General features: G+C 41.1%; 1 protein-coding gene across 6 annotated transcripts in view; it reads left to right on the plus strand.

The window, feature by feature from the left end:
• The window catches only part of Nxpe3 (neurexophilin and PC-esterase domain family member 3), a 73,620-nt gene extending 52,228 nt beyond the window's left edge, over positions 1 to 21,392 (plus strand). For 5 of the 6 annotated variants that reach the window (XM_059276931.1, XM_059276932.1, XM_059276928.1 and 2 more), the window contains 3 exons: positions 5,951 to 6,024; positions 13,730 to 13,936; positions 17,753 to 19,156. In XM_059276931.1, the coding sequence (XP_059132914.1) occupies positions 5,951 to 6,024; positions 13,730 to 13,936; positions 17,753 to 18,303 (832 nt within the window). In that variant the 3' untranslated portion in view covers positions 18,304 to 19,156. Of the gene's footprint in view, positions 1 to 5,950; positions 6,025 to 13,729; positions 13,937 to 17,752; positions 19,157 to 20,323 lie in introns of those variants that run through there. The other variant, XM_059276934.1, reaches the window with a different exon arrangement.
• Positions 21,393 to 21,658: the final 266 nt, after the last annotated feature.

A 21,658-nucleotide genomic window follows, 5' to 3' on the forward strand; every position in this document is an offset into this window, starting at 1 on the left:
AGTGTTTTAAAAGTGAAATTTAGTGCTTGTTCAATGTCAAATTAAAGACCTTTTACCCTTCAACTATTATCCTTACCCTGCTGGGTTTTATGTTGGAGGTACACACCATGTTTATTGCTACACAGGCAAGACTACTTATTCACAGAACAGGTTTTAAAAAAATCCAAGAATATCGGGGGATGGCCCAGTACATGCTTGCTGTGCAGGTCTGACACCTGAGTTCCGCCCTCTGAATCCACCCACATAAAAAGCCTCCCATGGCACCCATCTGTAATCCCAGCACTCCTGTGGCAAGATGGGGCAGAACTATGAGAATCGTCCAGAAGCTTGCAAACCAGCTGGCCTGGAGTATGCCGCATGGCGGACATAAGAGAAGCCCTACCTTAACAAGGTGGCAGGCAAGAACCAACTCTCAAAAAGTAGTTCTCCGAACACCCCCCTCTCATGGCACTGTGCACTCAACTCCTTGCCCCCCACCCCAGAATAGAGGTATCGAGGGCTAGTCACTGGTGTTTGAGGGGTGTGTATTGTAGGTTGGTGTTTGGCTCTCTTTTGGGGCCCCCAACACCCAGCTCCCAAATAAATTCACACACAGAGGCTTATTCTTAATTATAAATTCCCGGCCTTAGCTTGGCTTAGTTTCTAGCCAGCTTTCCTTAACTTATTCCAAATACCTTTTGCCTCTGGACTTTTCCTTTTCTCTAACTTCTGAAATTTTGTTCTTAATCCATAGCTCGCTGTGTGGCTGGGTGGCTGGCCCCTGGAGTCCTCCTCCTTCTCTGGCTCCTAGATCTTAGATCTCTCCTCCCAGTTTTCTCCTTCTATATATACTCTCTGCCTGCCAGCCTGGCCTATCCTTTCTCCTGCCTTGCTATTGGCCATTCAGATCTTTATTAGCCCATCAGGTCTTTTACACAGGCACAGTAATACAGCTTCACAGAGTTAAACAAATGCAACATAAATAAAAGTAACACACTTTAAAATATTCTACAACAGATGTGTGAAGTTAAAATTTTGAAGAAGCAAGATCAGCTTTTAAATATTATAAATGTTAATATATAGTAAAAGACTATGGATATGGCAGTGTTACTGAGTTAACTTAGTAAGCATAGAGCCAAGGTGTTCCAGAGCAAACCCTATATTTTAACAGCTGTTGAAAGTATTATGGTATTGTGCTGAAATATCTATTTTGGACATAAAACAGAATGTTTTTTCAGCACAGTTAGTATATGGTAATGGGCAGAATGAAAAATATAGACTCAGTCTGAATTAAAATTTGTGTTTTCTTCAACATTGCATGTAATTCTGAAGTGAAATAACAGTTCTGGGGAAAAGTTATGTTGGATGGAAGAAATTACTTCCACTGTTCTATTGCAGCAGGATAACTATGGCTGACAATAGCTAACTGAATATTAAAAAAAAATGACTAGAGTGGAGTTGGAATGTTTCCAGCATAAACAAGTGGTAAATATTTGTGATGATATACCATTTTCCCTTTTCTAATCATTATATATAAGCATGCATTAAAGTCATGTTGTGCTTTGTAAGTGTTTATAATTACAAAGTGACAAAAAAAAGAAGAAATGAAGTTACAAAACTACCTGGCCAGAAAGCACAATCATTTGGAAGAACATACAGATATGTATTTTAAAAAATGTAAAAGATTTATGTTTTTGTGTATGGGTGTTTTGCCTACATGTATGTATGTACCTCATGTGCATGCTTGGTGTCCATGGAGGTCAGAAGAAGGCCTTGGATCCCCTGGAATCAGGGTCACAGATAACTGTGAACCACGATGTGGGTGCTGGGAGTCAAACCTATGTCCTCTATAAGAGCAACAAGTGCCCTTAACCATGGAGCCATATCTTCAGCCCTTATAAATAGTTTCTTTTTTAAACTGAAAAATTCTTTCCTACAGCGTATTTTGACAATATTCTTTCTCCTTCCCCACCTCCTTCTGGCTCTTCTCCTATACAAATTTTTACTTCCATATGAAGTGCGTACTTGTAAGACTGATAGAGAGCTATTTTCTTTGAGTAAAGTTAGAATTCTAAAGTTTTAATATTTAATAGTTTATGGCCACTCATATTGGTAGAAGAAATGTTTTTGTGAAGCGTGTAGTTATAGAATCTTCTGAAATAAAACTGGTTTTCCACTTTCCACAAGTCAGCTTGTGGTCCTGTGGTGATGTCATGCATTTATTTACAGGGCCAGCAGAGGGAGCCTGAGTCCATACAGTTCGTGGATAGTGCTCTGGAAGTCCAGTATTTTGTGTGGCTGAATAAACAAAACAAAACAAAAAAGACAAAAAAAAAAAAAAAAAAAAAAAAAAAAAAAAAAAAAAAAAAAAAAAAAAAAAATCCTGCACATAAATCTAAAAGTTTATTTATATTTATTTATTTGGTTTTTCGAGACAGAGTTTCTCTTTGTAGCCCTGTTTGTCCTTGAATTTGCTCTGTAGACCAGGCTGGACTTGAACTCACAGAGATCTGCCTGCCTCTGTGTCCCAAGTGCTGGGATTAAAGGTGTGTGCCACCACCACTTGGGTACTTATACATTTTTAAGACCGAGTTTCACTATATAACTGGCAAGAAAACCCACCTTCCTGACGCAGTCTTGTAAATGATGAAAATTACAGGTGTGTGCTACCATGCCAAGTTTTAGGAGTTTTCAAGGAGCTTTATTTCTTTTAATTTTAAAATTAAATTTATTTTTTAAAAATTTCATATATATGTACTGTATTTATATATTTTAATATCTTGAGCTTTGACCCAAGACTTATTATTTTTCAATGAGTATGAGCAGATTATTTCATTTCTATGCATTTTTTTTGACTGTACATGAAGATTATTCAGTTGCTTCTTTCTGGAGTTGGGTTGGCAGTCTGTCTGGTGGCTCCTCAATGAAGAAGAAGAAGCATGGTTATAATTTAACCAAGTTCCATGTGAAAAATAGTGGGATAAAAGGATAGAGAGTTGAATAATGAAACAGTTAAATACGTTCCTAACACTAAATCCACCATTGGAGACAATAGCACACAGACATATTGTAGATTGTAGTAGAATCGTCATAAAGCTCTGTCTAGCTGGGATGTTTGCTAGGGAAAGTGTTCGAGGTCGCTTCCATTTGACGGAAACCTAAGAATTAATTTTCATTTTGTTATCCCTCACGCTGCTAAATTTCTAGTTAGCAGCAGGCTATCTCAAAAGAAAAAGGTAACTGATTTTTTTTTTTTTTTTTTCCGAGACAAGGTTTCTCTGTGTAGTTTTGATTCCTGTCCTGGATCTCACTCTGTAGACCAGGCTGGCCTCGAACTCACAGAGATCTGCTTGGTTCTTACTCCTGAGTGCTGGGATTAAAGGTGTGCGCCACCACCGCCCGGCTGGTAACTGATCTCAAAGACCTGTGGACATATTGTTTTGGCTCCCCCAGTATGTTGAGTGTGTCCTTATTTTTACCTTTGTCCTTGGTGTGTAACCTTGCTTAGGTTAGAAAAAATTAAGAAGCCTTGCTGTCATTTTGTTTGAAATAGGATCTCACAGTAGCCCAGGCTGGCCTGGAATTCACTGTAGGCTGGCTTCAAATTTGTGGTGATCCTCCTTCTTTTCCCAAGTGTTGGAATTATAGACAGAGTTACTGCACCTGACTAGCTTTGTTGTTTGGTTTTTCAAATTATAGGTGGATGATTAAGGATCTTTGTTCTTTACTCTTAGGAGAGAGAAAAGGTTGGTCTTGAGAAGGACTGTCCCTCAAAGATTCTCTTATAAGGGCAGACATTTCAAAATGACAATATCACGGGGAGGTTCTCCTTTTATTTTAACATTTATACTTTTTTTTTTTTTTTCTGGGCATGGTGGTTCATACCTGTAACCCAAACTCAGGAGGCCAGGACAAGAGGATTGGGAGTTCAAGGGTAGCCTGGGCTCAAACAGAGTAGAACACAACAGAAAAAGGGCAGGGCTGATAGCTCAGTCTGTAAAGTGATTGCTGTACAGACAGGAGGATTCGGGCTAGGTCTCTAGAACACACTGAAGGTCTGGGCGTGGTGGTGTGTGATCCCAGCACAGAGGTGACAAAGACAAGCAGACTCCTGGAGCTCACAAGCCAGCCAGCCTAGTCTACTTGATGAGCCCAGGACAGCGAGAAACGCCGTCTGAGGTTGTTCTCCGGCCTTCCTACCATACATGTACACACATGAACAAGTACCTGTGCACATGTGTACCTGTGCTCACACATGCGCACATAAACCCAACCAACCAAACCAACGAAAGTAAGCAAACAATACCCCCCAGCTGCTCTAAGTTTTTGGGAATACTTTGATGTTATCACCACCTACCTACCTTCTTTTAGATTCTGGCTCGTTAGTGTTCTTCCATAGTTGTTTTTCTTTTCCTCAATGTGTGCTTTATGTGTGTGTTTGTGTGGATTTCTCCCTTGGGCGATTTAAGAGGAAGCTACAGGCATCGCAGCACTGGCCCCAGTAGCATACATCTCCTAAGAGCATGGACTTTGTCCAGCATGTCACCATAGCACAGTTATCACAGTTGGGACGTTTGTCATTGACACAGCACTGTCGACCAGCGCATCCAGTTCATGTCTGGGTTTCCCCAGTAACGTCCTTTGTTGATTTGATCCATGATCACATTCTATTCTTTGTTGTCTTTTAAATCTAGGAAAGTTCTTTCATCTCTTTTGCTTTTTATGATATGGACCAACTTCAATATTGGTATTTTTATAATTTTTTTTTCAACTTTAGATTTGCTTTGTTGTTCTCAGATGACTAAATTGAGGTTAAATATTTTTTTGCAGGAAAATTATGGGGCATTATGTGAAAGTTATTATGTATTTTTGGATAATAAACTCTAAGCTCATAGGAGTGGTTTATATGTGCCCTCTTGAAAGTTCTCAAATGTTGCTGTGTAAGATATGGAATTCTGTTATTCTCCAGTGTAGCCAGCCCTGCATAGATCCTTCATTACTTGCTTTTCTGTCTCTTTCTGTAGAATATCAGGTCTCATTAGGGAGGAGATTCTGGGAGTTTTGCCACATAAGCCAGAGCTAGAGTGGTGCCCAGAATATAAACGAAGTTTCCTAATCGTCTGTAGGACGAACACATTGTTCTGAAGTTGATGAGCAGTGGAAACACCCCGATGGGAGGCCAAGCAGTCTATATTTTTAAAGCTTGTTTTTGATAGGGGTGTGAGTCCTGACAGTGGTTCTATTCTGGAATAGCTGCCCTGGATTCCCATCCCTTGCTGCTGGCTTTCATTTGCCTCAGTTTTTCTAAAGAATTTACTGAGCGGACATCTAGCCCATGCCTGTGCTAAGTGCTAAAGATACAAAGGGGAGCGAAGACCCGCCCATATCCTTGAGGAATCTGTGTTGAGTCAGGGGAGCAGAGACACCACAGGTCTAAACTGGGGAACTGCTGTTTTAGTGCTGTTTGGAGGCAGGTTACCTCCACAGGGACTCCTCTCGGACCTGGGCATGCCTTAGGAACCTAGCATGTGACTTAGCTCAGCATAGACTTGTGGCCTCAAAACCGTGCAGTAACAAAGTAGAATTCTCTGATTCCAAAAGGAGTATTCAACCTGGAGTTGCAGACACTTTGGAGTTTGCATTCCTAAGACTGGCTAAGCAGTATATATAGTTTATTTGTGTGTGTGTGTGTGTGTGTGTGTGTGTGTGTGTGTGTGTGTGTGTGTGTATACAGCACACTGAGGATCTGATAAGTTTCTCTTCCGTGTATATTACCTTCTCTCAAGAGCCCTGGTTTATTAACTGCTACTCGTGTTGGTTAATTTTTCTGCTTCACCATAAGGTGTGGTGAAACCAAATGTATTTTTTTTTTTACTTACAGATAATGATACACAACTGCAAACAAATGTCCCTGAACCTCAATCTAAGCTTGTGCTTTTTTTAAATTTTTTTTTTTTATTTTCTTCTACAGTGGTGTCAATATCAAAATGCCGATCAACTCCAGTGGACCTGACTGGGTGACTGTGATTTCCAGGAGAAAAAAAGGTAAAAATAAACGAGCTCCATGTTGCTTTTCTTTTTGTTTAAGAAATGTTAGCCTGGCAGTGGTGGCACATAGCCAGGCGGGGGTGGCGCACGCCTTTAATCCCAGCACTTGGGAGGCAGAGGCAGGCGGATCTCAGTGAGTTCAAGGCCAGCCTGGTCTACAGAGTAATTTCCAGGCCAGTCAGGATGGCTACACAGAGAAACCCTGTCTTGAAAAACAACAAAATGAAAAGTTTATTTTTATTTTATGAGTGTTTTCCCTGAATGTATGTAAGTACACTATAGGCATGCAGTCCCGTCAGGAGCCCGGTAAGGGTGTCAGATCTTCTGGAGCTGGAGTCTCAGAAGGCTGAGTGGCCATGTAGGTGCTGGGAACCCAGCCTGGGTCCTCTGCTACGTCATCTCTCCAGCCCAGATGTGTTGTTTTGTTGTTAAGGGGATTGACTTTGATGTACAAAATGTTTTTTCACTCATTCATATGTCATGGCTACTTCTGAACACAAACGGAGACTATTAAGAGCTTATGTTTAAAAATCAGCTAGATCTTGTGTACTTAAATTTGTTTTTTTTTTTCTTGGTGTGCTAATGTAAAAGTTGTCTTCTTTTTCTTCCATTATATTTATATTTATTTTAAATATATTTATCTCTTCAAGAGCCTCTAGAGCTATATTGTCCAGTATGGAAGCTTCTAGCCTTTTGTGGCTATTAAAACAGAAATGACTCAAAATGAAATAAAATTAAAAAAACAAGTTTTTTTTTTAAATTACATACTCAGTAACTTCATTATGTTTGGCAGTATGTGAAAAGTTCTGTTGGATAGTGTTGTACTATAGATAATCAAGACATGCATGTCAATTGTTGTGGAGAGTGTTGAACACTTGAGTAGAGATGGAAGAGTGTCCATTGATAGCATGCCCAGGGCCCTCGGCTCAGTCTCTGGTTGACACCGAGCACATACAAATCGGTGAGTTGATGCCATTCCGGTCTACTGGTGTGATTATTAATAATGATGAGTAAGCTGGGAGCATCAACGTACATCTGTCATCTTTGGGAGGCTGAGGCAGGGGCACTGCTTTGAGTTCGAGGCTAACTTAGACTACATGGTGAGTTGCAGGCTAGCCTTGGCTGCAGAGCGAGATTCTGTCTCAAAGCATCCAAACCGTAAAGGAATGACACTCAGAGCATTAAGTGCGATGCCCTTGTTGTAGTAAATTTAGAGAGCAAGGAGAGTTGCAAACGCAGGAGAAAGGGCTTTGTAGTTCTTGAGAACATTTGTCTCCCACACAGCATATATTGCTATCCACTTTGCCACAGGTACTAGGTGGATATATAATACACATGTACCCAGAAGGATGACCATTAGATATACGTGCCTTATGTAAGCTGTGCGGAAGACATCAAGGAGCCAGGACCACCTCCAGGGGGCAGTGTGCGCCTTTGTTTCCTGCAAAACCAGAACCGCTGCACCCAGAGGTCTAGGGTTTCTTTACTGTATCAAACCAGAAATATTAAGGTTTTGTTGGTTTTTGTTTTGTTTTCCCCAATTAAGCTGAGTCTTAAAATGTGATAGTTACATATTTTAGAACATGGGTACCTGGTTCAGAATTCATGAAGAATTATGTGATATAAAAAAGATTTGTAGAGCAGATACACAGTCTCTGGCTTCCACGGTTAGGTGGAACTCTCAGCTGTCCAATGAAGATCCGTATCTGATTTATACTGGAACCAGATGCCTTGCCCATTGTAGGGGACGTGTGTGCAGAACAAACATCCTTAGTGTAAATACTTCAATTGTCAGAATTTCTTTCGACCCAGGGCCAAGGTGTTAGTAGATGTAGTGTTCCTTAGTAATACTGCACTCAAACTCGGTACCCCACTAATGAATCCACCCTTCTTCCCTTCCACTCTGCCATGCTCGCCATGTGACCCTACCAGGTGTCCTGTAGAGTGGTTCATAGGAGGAGTTCTTCATTCTTCAAATTTTTAATAGTGGAAAATTCCATATCAAGGGTGGCTAGAAGGACAGAACATGCAGGAAGACTCCAGGAGCCAGTAAGAGGCAGCTCATGGTCACATTGCTTTCTATCCACCCACGTGCTCCATTCCCTTATTCTGAAGCAGAGGTTTTACAGTTTACCTCTGCCAGCAGGTCCCAGATCAGCCAGGAATTGGTGTGACCTTGTGATGTACTATTTTGGGTAGAGAGAAGATAGATTCAATTCACCTGGGAAGTTGTTGTTGTTGTTTTTTAATGGAAGAAAGTAACTCAAAGTTACTAGACACAGAATACTCTGGCTTTGAGTGAGGAGGTCATATGGTAGCAGGTATGTAATTAGGGGCAAATTTGCTTTGTATATCCAAGGAGCCCAGATAGAGAGAACTTCCCAGAAGTCCACACTGACCAGAGGTGGCACTTTAAGACCCTCATCAGGCTCTCTGTTTTTTCTTCTATGCAAACATTATGTTTCTACTTAAACTTTCACCCACTAACTTCAGCTTCTGTTGGATTCAACTGTAGCCATGATTTCTGTGACATTCCTTTCAAGATATATTTATTTATTATGTGTAGTGTTCTTCCTGCATTTTTGCCTGCAGGCCAGAAGAGGGCATCAGATATATTACAGATGGTTGTGAGCCACCATGTGGTTGCTGGGAATAGCACTCAGGACCTCTGGAAGAACAGTCAATGCCCTTAACCTCTGAGCCATCTCTCCAGCCCCTCCTTTCAAGATTTATTAATTGGAATGCTAGTGTGAAGAAAGGTTGTCCTTTTTCATGCTTATATCACTGTAGACTTGTCATTATTTTGTTTCTTTTAATTTAATTCGCTTTATTTACTTACGTATTTATTTTTGAGACAGGGTTTCATTACGTAGCCATGGCTATCCTGGAGCTCACTATGGAGAACAGGCTGGCCTCTGAACTCACAGAGAGCACTGAGACCAAAGGCGTGCACCACCACGCTCAGCTATTTTGTTTTTGAGATAAAACTCAGCTTAACTCAGTCACTGCTTTTGTGTGTGTGTGTGTGTGTGTGTGTGTGTGTGTGTGTGTGTGCATGCGCGTGCGCGCGCGTGCCGGAACTGTTCCAAATTTGACAACATTTTCAGTTTGGATTCTGTAAACCCACGCTGGCCTCAGATATGAAACCTGCCCGCCTCGGCCCCCTCGCTGCTGGGAGTGCCAGCGGGTGCCACTGCTTTTCTATGCTCCGCTCTTTGTGGAGTGCTTCCTTACTTTCTGACACCATAAGATGTTTTGGGCTCATTTTGTATCCTCCCCACCCCAGCCTTAAGAGTTCAGAATCTTTTCTTAAACACACACACACACACACACACACACACACACACACACACATGAAAATTTAAACAGGAAAATGGTGATGCATAATCATTTTTTTTTTAAACCAGGCTCTGAATAACATTGTCAAGGAAGATTTTTAGATTGATTTGGATGAATTAACAATCTTTACCCTTTTCTTATTTTTCTCTAAGACTTCTATATTTTGAAACTTTTTTGCTCCCTACAAGTTTTACTATTTATGTATAAGCTAATTCATTTTCCCTAAAGATCTATACTTAGAGTACAGTGTATTGCTTAAAACCGCCATACTGCCACCCCACGATGCTATAATTTCAATCAAAAGCAAGAAACAGTTTTTAGTTGTTTAGTTTTAGTTTAGTTGTCAAGGGCAAGTGTCTGGTGGCAGTGTCAGAATTAATGATGAGTTTCATTAGTATCTGTTCTGTGGTCCCTACACATTCACAGCTAAATGACTCAGGACCCTTGTTGGAGATTTGAACTCATAGCTTATTAGGGACCTTACTTACCTTGCCGAGATGGTTCCCAAACTTCTGCCCTTAGTTCTCATGCTATTCTTTTCATCCTGCTCTTTGTAGGTAGTTGAGGAGCGTTTCTCAGCCGCCTTTCTCTCATCTTGTTCTGGTTTTGGTCCAGATAGCCCCCATTCGGCTTGTGGATGATGTGCAGTTGTACAGCGCTACCCTGCCTCCAGCAGTATAACTATTATCATTACGAGACCAGCAGGGTCTGCTTGCAAAAGGTCACCACAGCTGGCCTTGATGAATGTTGGCATTCCCTCACAGAAGGGGGGAGTTGGGAGTCCCTGGTCTCTCACCTGAGTGTCCAGCCAGTTCTCTCAGCCATTTGCCTTAACTGCCGGAGGTCTTTGGGGTCGTGGGTGGGGCTGGAATAGGAAGGCTAGGGAAGACAAGAGAAAGGGGCTCCCTCTGTTGCTACTGAGAAGTCGGCTCCTGTTGCTGAGTGAAGACATTCCAGTGTGGCTGCTTTAGGGTCACCAACATTCCAATCAGTAACCCCTCATCCATGCTTATTGTTGGTTGGTCCTTGGTCTTTTCTGAGGGACCCTCCACTCAGCTCCCAAGTAAATTTACACATAGGCTTATTCTTAATTATGAATGCCCGGCCTTAGCTTGGTTTAGTTTCTTGCCATCTTTCCTTAACTTATTCCATCTGTCTTTTTCCTCTGGGCTTTTCCCATTCTCTAACTTCTGTAAATCTTACTCCGTGGCTCGCTGTGTAGCTGGGTGGCTGGGCCCCTGGAGTCCTTCTTCTCTGGCTCCTCGCTCTCTCCTCCCAGATTTCTCCCTCTATATATTCTCTCTGCCTGCCAGCCCTGCCTATCTTTTCTCCTGCCTTGCTATTGACCAGTTCTTTATTAGACCATCAGGTGTTTTAGACAGGCACAGTAACATAGCTTCACAGAGTTAAACAAATGCAATATAAGCAAAAGTAACACACCTTAAAATAATGTTCTACTGCACATGTTCTGTAAGGAAGCCTAGTAAACTCATTGGTTTCCCAGGGTGAACTTAGGTAGAGCTGAATTGTGGTTTGTTTTGGGGGCTGTTGTGGGTGGGGCATAGATATTGATTAGTCTCTCCTATGGAGAAAATTCTTGCAAGATATGGTATAGCACCCTTTGGAGAAAAAACATCAGATTTGGCCCTTGAAGAGAAGCCAAGATATTTAGAGAAGGCAGGACAGTACTTGCAAGTAATCAAAAACATGCCTTCTGCTTTTACACAACAATTCTCAAAACAGTTATATTTGAGTAAGCCAAATATATACTTATATTTTACATAAAGATCTGTCTTGGTAAGATTTTCCCTTTATTAATATTCAGGATAACAATTTAGAAATATAGAATTTTTATTTTTTTGTCTTAATTTTTATTCCAAAGAAATAATAGATTAGGAATTATTTCATCAGTTTGAGAATTTTCATATCTTAGTGATCTGAAAGCCCATAAAGTTCCAAGAAATACTTTTTAAGCAACTTCAAATTATTTGAAACCAGTCAGGAAACGCTGTTGTACAAATTGACCGTGAGGGGGCAGTATAGGCACGCACCCTCCACTCCTAAACAGCACCCTGCATTGAAAGAGTGAATGTCAGGTTCAGTAATTGATTTGCTTTGCTTGACTAAACTCTGGTAGTAAATATAATTAACATTCTCATGGAAATGGTAATTGCTTCCTGTGTGATATATACTTTTCTTTTTAGCATGTATTTGACACAAAATAACTGAATCTGCCAAGTTACCAGGGGCAAACTGTAACTTCAAAATCACTTTTAATTCTCATTCCAGTAAATGTTTCCTTTTGCCCCAGGTGTGTTCTCTGTAGCTCTCTGGCTATGCAGTAGCAGCTGTTAAAGCCCCGACTGCCATGCCTGATAACCCGAGATTGATCCTTGGTACCCACATAGCAGAAGGAGAGAACGGATTCCTGCAAGTTGTCCTCCTACTTCCATGTGTATTGTGGGGCGCACACACACACACACACACACACACACACACACACACACACACACACACACACTGTAATAATAATAAAACAACCAGGGAGTTGGGGGGAAGCTGGTGAAGTTTTGTTTGCTCACTGTGATTATTGGTCTTGTTTTGTGACGGTATCTTGCTATGTGCCTAAGTTGCTCTTGAACTCCTGAGCTCAAGTGATCTTCCTGAGTAGTGTGGCTGTAACTGCAAGTGTACCCTGCTGTATCTGGCTAAGGAAATGACTCTTGAGTAAGTCACGTAAATGTTTGTTCTTTGCCTTCCGACACTTTTCTTTGGTATTCATATTTGCTAAACTAAAACTTTTGCCAGATACCAGCTACTTTTCCACTTAGTCTTTGAACCAACAAAGAATCAACAGATGCCTAAGGGGGAAAAATTGCACTGTCAGGGAAATCCTGCAATTTCTTTGATATATGACAACAGGAAATGTCATCTATAAGCTAGCAGACCAGCAAATATGTGGGCATAGTTGTATTTATGGGAACAGTTTTCACCTATTTTTGGAGGTAAATATCAAAATACATTTTCCCATTTTCTTTACATAAACTAGCAAGCTAGAAAATACGCCTTTTTAAAAGAGAGAACTGGAAATACAAAATGATTTGGATTGAGTAACGTGGACAGTGTTAAGGAGTTAAATGACCTGAAAATAGTCTTAAATTTCTAGGTCACACAGTGTTTGCATTCCAGTTGTGGTTTAGCTGGTGACAGAAATGATTGAACTGTGATTGTTGCTGAACCCTGGGTGTATAAGGAAGTGGCATAAATGACTGGTGTCATTTAGGGACTATGGATTTGAATTATTAAGAAAGGAGTAAGTTTATATCCTCAGGGAAGAGATGAAAGAAATGGCTGACACCTCCGAGCTCCCGTCCCCCCCACCCCCCCAATGACCTGACGTGGTGACTGGGACGCTGGGCTTTGGCTCTCGACCGCACGCTTCAGGCCCTGACCGCATCTCCATCAGGTCCGGGCCTTTACTCCACTTGCTTGCTCTGAACAGCAGAAGTACTAATCAGAACTTTAAAGAGATTGTATGAGCTTACATGAATGAGCTTGCATGAAATAACGTGTTTCATTTCCCCAAAGAGAGCCGGAGCAGAGTTAACTTGCAAGGGATACTAGCTGTTGCCATGTGTTTCGAAGCCTTGCCGTTTGTCGCTTCCACAGTGGCGTTTCCCGAGGGAGGCGTTAGGGCAGAGAGATGGTGGCTCTCTTTGAAAGGTGTCCCAGTGCTGGCGCTGATGTGTAGCTAGGTTACAATGGTGAGTACACAGGGCTGATGCTTTTTAGTGTTGCTAATGATTCCTGTAATCCATCACATGGATTCTCTGTAGTTGACAATGGTGGTTTTCTGAATTAAAATTTGAATTATATCACATGGATTAAAACCTTGAAGACTGGGAGACATGGTATTAATATTGCTACATTAATACACATATATACATAATCTCACATATATATATAGCTTAATGTGAGATTAAGTTATCATTTGCTTTCAGGCATTGGGATAAAACTGATTCTCTCGTTCTGAAATAATGCTGGGTAGATACTTTTCCTTGGGTTTTGTCTTCCTTTATTTTGAATGTTGATGAACACATTCATAACCAGAGGGAATGCCTAAAGTGCACTTTCTCCCCCGTGCCCTCCAGTACCCCACACCCACTTCTCATCTTCCCATTTTAGTATGGGGGGAAAGCCTGGGATTTCTTCAAGCTATGACAACAGGAAGTATTGCCTCTAAGCTTGCAGGCCAGCAAATATGTGGGTATAGTTTTTTTTTTTTTTCTGGAAACATTTTTTGTATCTGTTTTTGAAGATGAAATTCAGAATATTATAATAGATCTTCCCCTTTTCTTTGCAGAAACTGATGACCTAGAAGTATCTCAAGGTTCAGGAACTTTCCCTTCTGGATATTTCTACAAAGACCAGTGGAGGCCCAGGAGGTTTAAGATGCGCCATTTTAATGACCCTGCTAACGTTACAGAATGCTTGCAAAGAAAAATGGTGTATTTATTTGGTGACTCAACGATCAGGCAGTGGTTTGAATACCTCACTATGTTTGTCCCAGGTTGGTGCTTTTGCTTTTGGTTTTATAACTGGTTCTCGTATGTCTGTGTGAAATCAGACTTTGGTGCCTGAAGAGAGGCGTCAGGTGAGGAGGCAATTTCTCCAGAGGACTAAAGAAGATGTGTGGCAGCATCTGGTCCATAGGAGAGTCTTGGATTGGTCGAAGTGCGGGTTATACGGAGGCTTATCCCGCTGTCTCTCTCTGGCCTTGGATGAGTCATTTATTTCTCAGAGCTTCATTACTCTGTGTCCGATTAGACAGCTGAACCATGTCACCTCACAGATGTTGGCCACTTCTACTAATTGGATTATAAAACAGTTGGCCACTTCCAGTTGTTTCTTTTCTGGTTCTATTTGGCTCAACTCTAGGTCCATACAGGATTTTACTGGAAGGAATTAGCTGATGTGTCCTTGTAGCAAAGGCATCCACTGGGTCTCGCATCGATGGGACTCTGACATAGAGATGGCTTCTGTTGAGAGACTCTGGGCAAGTCCCAGCATTCTTAGCGTCTGCCTAGCTCTGAGACTAGTCCTCAGATCCAGAATAAGACTGGACTGGTTGGAGACCTACCACTTATGCACAGAAGGCATTCTTTCCTTCTCCAAGGTTGTGTGCTCACCTATTGAGGAACAGTGGGAACTATTTGTGTGTGTCTCTGTACGTGCGTGCGTGTATGGGTGCAGATGGGTGTGTGTGAACGAATGTCCATGGGGGCCCAAGTCAGCCTTGGTGTTCTTAGACTCTGTCCAGCTTGTTTTGTGAGGCAGAGTCTTTTCCACTGGCCAGTGATCCTGAGAGGCCTGGCTGTCCTTGCCTCTCCAGCACCTCTCCAGCACCGTGATTACAGGAATGTGGACCACCTTCCCCCTTTGCTTGAGTTCTGGAGATTAAACTCAGATCCTCATATTTGTACAGAGAGCACCAACTGAGCCATCTCCTCAGCCTGCATGGGGACTGTTTTTTTTTTTTTTAATGGTTGTAAATGGAGTTTTTAAAAAAGATTTCTTTATTTGTGTATTTATATATATGGGTACTTTGTTGGTACATACATCTGCACACCAGAAAAGGACATCAGACAGTTGTGAGCTGCTGTGTGGGTGCTAGGAATTGAGCTCAGGACTTTTGGAAGAGCAGTGAATGCTCTTAACCACTGAGTTCTCTCTCCCGCCCTGTAAATGGAGTTATGTTTTGTTTTGTGTGTGAGTTGCTTATGACTTTTTTTGTTTTTAATCCTCTCTAATTTATTTTTTAAAAGAAAAGGAAGTAGATTTTACTCCAAAAGGTAGGAAGTCATTTCCAGTTTTTCAACGACACAGACACGGTTGAGTTGGAGTTATTGAACATAGATTAAAACTCTGGAGGAGGGGGCTGGAGAGATGGCTCAGAGGTTAAGAGCACTGACTGCTCTTCCAGAGGTCCTGAGTTCAATTCCCAGCACCCACATGGTGGCTCACAACCATCCGTAATGAGATCTGGCTCCTTCTTCTGTGTACATAATAAATAAATAAATCTAGAAAAAAAAAAACACCTCGGGAGGAGGAAGTCCTGAGTGGCATGGTGCTGGGGACACCTTGGTGCTGACCAGGCAGGCCTTCAAAGCGCCTGCAGTTGCTGCTTCATAATTTCTGATGACGTAGCTGGATTATTTCCTTTAATAGCAGTGATCACATTGACTGTTTTGATCATTTTTCCACCAGACCCTTTACAGACAGATTTTCATCTGATATAATACAGCCTTGTGTGGGTGCCTGATCTTTATCAAAAGAAAATGATAACGTGAACTTTTATTCACTTTAACTCTGGAGGCTACATAGTAATGAACTAAGGGGGAGAGTCTGAAGGAGAAGCTCAGGACGGCAGAAAGGAAAAAATGAAGTCGGCCTTAACCCTTACGGGGAATATAGGACTAATAGTCTGCTGTGCCCTTCAGAATTGACTGTAAACTGTGACGTAAGACTCTGATGTCTGCCTTGGCTGGTTCATGGTACCTGTGGTAGTGGGCACTGGAGAGCTGCTAAGAAAATGTGAATGAAATTGCGTTATCAACCTTCATGTATGTGTGTATTTAATGAGACAGGTTCCGCTGTGTACTCCTGCTAGCCCGCAGCTTGCTTTATATATCAACCTGGCATCAACTTTGTGGGGATCCTCCTGCCTCTGCTTCCCACATGCCGAGATTTTGTAGGAACTGGGCCTTGAAACGCAGCTTTGAGGGGAGGGAGCGGAAGGATTTCTAAGTTGTGCCGCTGACTCACTTCCTTCCTCCCCCTCTCTCTTCCTCTCCTTTTTTTTTTTTTTTTTTTTCTTGTGACAAGGTTCACTACCTGGCTAGCCAGGAACTCACTCCATAGACCAGGCCTCAAACTCAGAGATCCATCTGCCTCTGCCTCTGCCTCCTAATGCTAGAATTAAGGGTGTGCGCCACCACTTAACTTTGTTATTTTTTATGTTAGACAGTTTTCTTGTGGGACATTAGTATGGTTTTCTAACCATGAGGTAAAATTAAAAGTCAAAAGAAACAGAACCACTTTTTTCTTTTGCATATTAGAAAAAAAACCCTTTTTTTTTCTTTTTAATTCAGGAGTATAATTTAGATTGTTTTACATTCTAAAAATTTTGTTTACCTATTTTGAGGCAAGATCTCTTCTCTGTAGCCCTGGATAGCTTTGAACTCAGCAATCCCCCTGTCTTAGCCTCCCAAGTACTAGTATTTTAAGCATATGCAGCCATTCTTGGTTTAAAAATTTATTTTTAATTGACAAATAATTGCATGTATTTAGAGGATACAATGTGATATATTGACAGAACGATCTTATCAAGCTAACTGTCACTCCATATACTTATTTATTTGCAGTGAGAACATTTCAAATCTCTTTGGCTGTTTCTGAAGCATGTTATTGTCAGCTAGAGCCACCGTGCTGTGCAGTAGGTCTCACAGGCTGACGCTTCCTCACTAGAACAGCTGTCCTTGATTAACTTTCCCCTTTTGCTTCCCAAGCTCCCCAGCTGCCAGTCAGTTTCTACTCTCTGAGAGTTAAACTTTTTTTAAAAAAATTTTTTTTTAGTTTATTTTATGTGCATTGGTGTTTTGCCTGCATGTATGTCTGTGTGAGGGTTGTCAGATCTTGGAGTTACAGACAGTTGTTAGCTGTCGTGTGGGTGCTGGGAATTGAACTAGGGTCCTCTGGAAAAGCAGTCGGTGCTCTTAACTGCCGAACTGTCTCTCCAGCCCCCAGAGAGTTAAACCCTTAAAGTTACTACATATAAGGAAAGTTATGGAATATTTATCTTTCTGTGTCTGGCTTATTTCACTTAGTGTGGTATCCTTCCAGGCTTATTTATGTTTTTGCAAATGGCAGAATTTTCCAAAAGACATGTGTGGTTACTGAAATGTGCTCATAAAAAGTTACAGCACCCCATCCTAGAAGATAGAATACTCATCTATTAGAAAGGATAGTGAATGAATGTCAGCTTCATTCTTAAATATTCTGTGATCTGTGAAAATAGCATGATTTCTTGGCTTAATGGAGGTAACCATCTTAGACATAAATGGATTCTTTCACTGATATTATTGCTTATGATATTATGATAATATTGCTTATTATGTGATATTTAGGAGTGATTTGAATAATTAGGGCACTAGATTAAAGGTCCATTGATTCAAAATGGGACACAGAGAGTAGGTATCTCTACTTACATTGAGCCTCTTTGTTGTACTGTTCTTTTTAAAACTGTTTTTTACAAAGCCACTTGAATATTCAGAATGTATCTGTTTTGATTGAATGTTTTCATAAATTTGATTTTTCCTTGTTTCAGATTTAGTGGAGTTTAATTTGGGTAGCCCCAAGAACGTTGGCCCCTTCCTTGCAGTGGACCAGAAACACAACATCTTGCTCAAATATCGCTGCCATGGTCCGCCCATCCGCTTCACGAGCGTCTTTAGTAATGAGCTTCATTATGTGGCAAATGAACTGAATGGGATTGTGGGGGGGAAGAATACAGTGATCGCCATAGCTGTATGGTCTCACTTCAGCACATTCCCCTTGGAAGTCTATATCCGGAGGCTCCGGAACATCCGCCGAGCCGTGGTCCAACTCCTGGATCGAAGCCCTAAGACTGTGGTTGTCATCCGGACAGGCAATGCCCAAGAGCTGGGGCCCGAGGTGAGCCTTTTCAACAGTGACTGGTACAACTTTCAGTTGGACACTGTCCTTCGGAGGATGTTCTCAGGGGTTGGAGTCTATCTTGTTGATGCCTGGGAGATGACCTTGGCTCATCATCTACCCCACAAGCTGCATCCAGATGAAGTGATTGTGAAGAACCAGCTGGACATGTTCTTATCTTACGTATGCCCCTTGGAGACCTAACTATCTTCAAGAACACTAAAGGAATCGCATTCAGTGACCTTCCCAATTGACTTGTAGTATAGAAAATTTGTGATTGACTCCATGGTCAGATGGATACTGTCAATCTGTTGGACATTTCAAAAAAGAGCTGTACTTTGCATACTAACTTGTAAAGAACTTAGGCAGTATACACTGCGTTTGTGTCTACCTATAGGATTTTTCCATCTTGACTTAGCCATCATAGAGCTCTTATTAACAGTATCTACACACTGTATTGCCCTTGTGACCAAAGATGCTAAGGAGTGTATTTGAACTGGCCTCTCCTGGGGTGGAGATTTCTGTGCTAATGCCTATGAGAAGTGTTTTGAGGAAACAGAATGGACAGATTTGGTTGGCAATGCTGTGTTTGCCACTTACCTGGTAAAGGAAATGGAGCATGTCTTCAGGAATAGCACAAGGATCCCTCCTCAGGACTAGAGAGTGTTTATTGTCAGAGTTCCCATGGCCACGCTGAAGACTGCTGTATCTCAGGAGTTTCTATTGACATCCCCCCCCCCCAATTACTTGTAAAGGCCAATATGTGTGGTCAGAATTTTATAATAAGGATAGTAACAATTTCCTGCTTTTATCTAGGAAAGAGGTAAAACAGAAGAGCATACAGCCTGTGCTTTGGATCGGTGTTCGCATTTGATAATTGTTTCTTACTTGATACAGCCGAGTTTTGTGTGACGGATACTTATTCTAGAATAACCACTTTTGGAAATAAATATGTAAACAGAAGTTTATTTTTGTGTTCTGGAATGTGTGGGTCTTAAGAGCTGACTTTTATGTAAAGAATGCTGCTGACCGTCATAAAATTGGGCAGTTTCTCCAATCAGCAGTTCCAAGTAGTTTCTCTTTTCTTGTAGCTGGCATGAAGCATATGCCGAAATTAGACATTCAACCAGATCAGAAGTTAATAAAATTAGATATTAAAATCCATGACAGGCATTTTTTTTTTGATTTGAGCATATAGTATACATACACATTGTCTCGTCCTTGGAAGCAAAAAGCTACCATTTAGCTATCTGCTATTCCTTCTAGCTTTTTGCCTTTTTGGACTGTGGCTCAAACCAGGGCATTGGCCATACTAGGCAGGCACTCTATCGAGTTACATTCCAAACTCATTTCTGGACTTCCAAAAATAACGGGGTTGGCCATTTTTTTATTGGACTTTGTCTTATTAATATTAAATAGCTTTAAATTAAAATTAGGATCATTTAATAAGTAGTTTTTGCATTTTGAGAGGTTATAATTGACTTTTGCTTTCCCGAAACAGACATGTATAAACGTTGGGGTGTCTTGGGAGGTAAAGACAGATGCTGAAAGCAAGAAGACTATGCACCCCTCAAAGGATGAAAAATCAGGGCCTTTAGTGTAGAGGGTGGAAGTTCTTTTCCTACTCTGGAGGACCATTAAGTTTATAAGATATTTTGTGGAGGAAAGTGTCTGAACAGGCCAGTGAAGTTAAATGTATTTTGGTAGCTTAGATTTTGCAGAACTGACATTTGAACATGCATGCTAGACAAGCTTTCTAGCCTTGAGCTAAGTCCCCAGCGCCCCACCCCCCACCCCCACCCCCTTTTTAAAACCTTTTTATTTTTAGAGAAAGTCTCAGTAAGTTCACAGGTTAGTCGACCTTGGTTTGTTGCCTACACAGGCTTTGAATTCGCCATCTTCCTGCCTTAGCCTCTCCAGTGACTGTGCCAGCGGCCTGGTTAAAATGGCTTGTTTTCAATGGTCCCTAAGCTTGCAGGATTTGATAAAAATGAATTAGGTACTATACCCGCCCCCAGGGGATTATGGAATTAACCTTTGTGATAAATGCCCAGAGATGCTGGTGCAGTTGTAGGGTTCCACATTTTGAGAAACAGAGACAAAGAGAAGATTGATCTAGAGAAGTGACATTGCTTATCTATTATTTCAAGGCTTTATCAAGTACTTAATTCTGGTCATGATTCAATGGTTTAGGTGATATTAGCTCCATTTTTTTTTTTTACAGGAAGGACTCAAGTTTGAATTGGACTAAAGTACACGGAGTCCATGGCCCTGCGTAGCTACGGCTTGTTTGACTTATGTAAAGAGGTTTTGTTTTTGTTTTGAGAACTTCTGAATAGTTCCTTAGGGAGGAGTTTGGGAGGAAGCCAAAGAGTCACTTTCTGGGCAAGTTTCAGGGACCGCCCACCATTGGTTTAGAGTGATTTCTATGGCTGGTCTCTTGTGTCCTTGTTCAGTTTTTGCTTCTCCGTTTGTTTGCACAAGGTCTTAACGGTCTGACGGCCCATTTTCTTGAAGTCCCTTTTAGCACTTTCATGCCTCTTTTGTCTTTATATACTCCAGTGTGGAAATTTTTATAGAAGCTAAAATGCTATCTAAATACTTCCTATAACAGTTAGATACAGGTTGAGCACTTCTAATCTGAAAATCCAAAATCCTCCAAAATCTAAAGCTTTTTGAATCAATGGGTCACGCTCAAGAGACAGATGTGGGGCTGGAGACATGGCTCAGATTTCAGAGTACTTGCTGCTCCTCCAGAGGACTGAGCCTGAATCCCAGCACCCATGCCAACTGGCTCACAAACCACCAGTAACTGATGCTACAGGTGTATCCACTGCCCTCTTTTGGTCTACAAGGGCCACCTACATTCATGGAGCGTTCACTCACACTGACACACACGGAAACAGACAGAGACACAGACAGACAGACACACACACATACAGATAAAAATACTAAAAACCAGATGTAGCATACACTTTTAATCCCAGCTCTTGGGAAGCAGAGGCAGGCAGATCTCTGTGGACTCAAGGCCAGTCTGGTCTTGAGTTAGTTCCACACTAACCAGAGTTATGTGGTGAGACATTGTCTCAAAACAAACCAACCAACTAACCAGCCAGCCAACCAACTAACCAAACACATTCATACAATAAGAATTAAAAAAAAAATCTTAAAAATAATCTTTAGAAACCAGACATACTAAACATTACATAAAATTTCCTTCAAGCTATATATATAAAGTATATGTGAGACATACATTTCTTACTTAGGCTCGTGACACATTAATGAGTTATATACATATATGTGTGTGAGTGTATATCACATATATGATATACACACACACACACACAAATACTCCCAAATCTAAAATTTGAAATCTAACAGTTCTGGTCTCAAGGACTTCAGATAAGGGCTTCTCAACCTTATAAAATTTTTATAGGCTAGTTAGTCTCACATGCTTGTGAATTTCAGCATGTCAGATGAAAATGTTTAAATACATATTACTCTTAATAAATACAAAGGAATCATAGTTTTAAAAACTACAAATGTTTAATTAAGGATA

This window comes from Peromyscus eremicus, chromosome 12 (assembly GCF_949786415.1).
Source record: "Peromyscus eremicus chromosome 12, PerEre_H2_v1, whole genome shotgun sequence".
NCBI lineage: Eukaryota > Metazoa > Chordata > Mammalia > Rodentia > Cricetidae > Peromyscus > Peromyscus eremicus.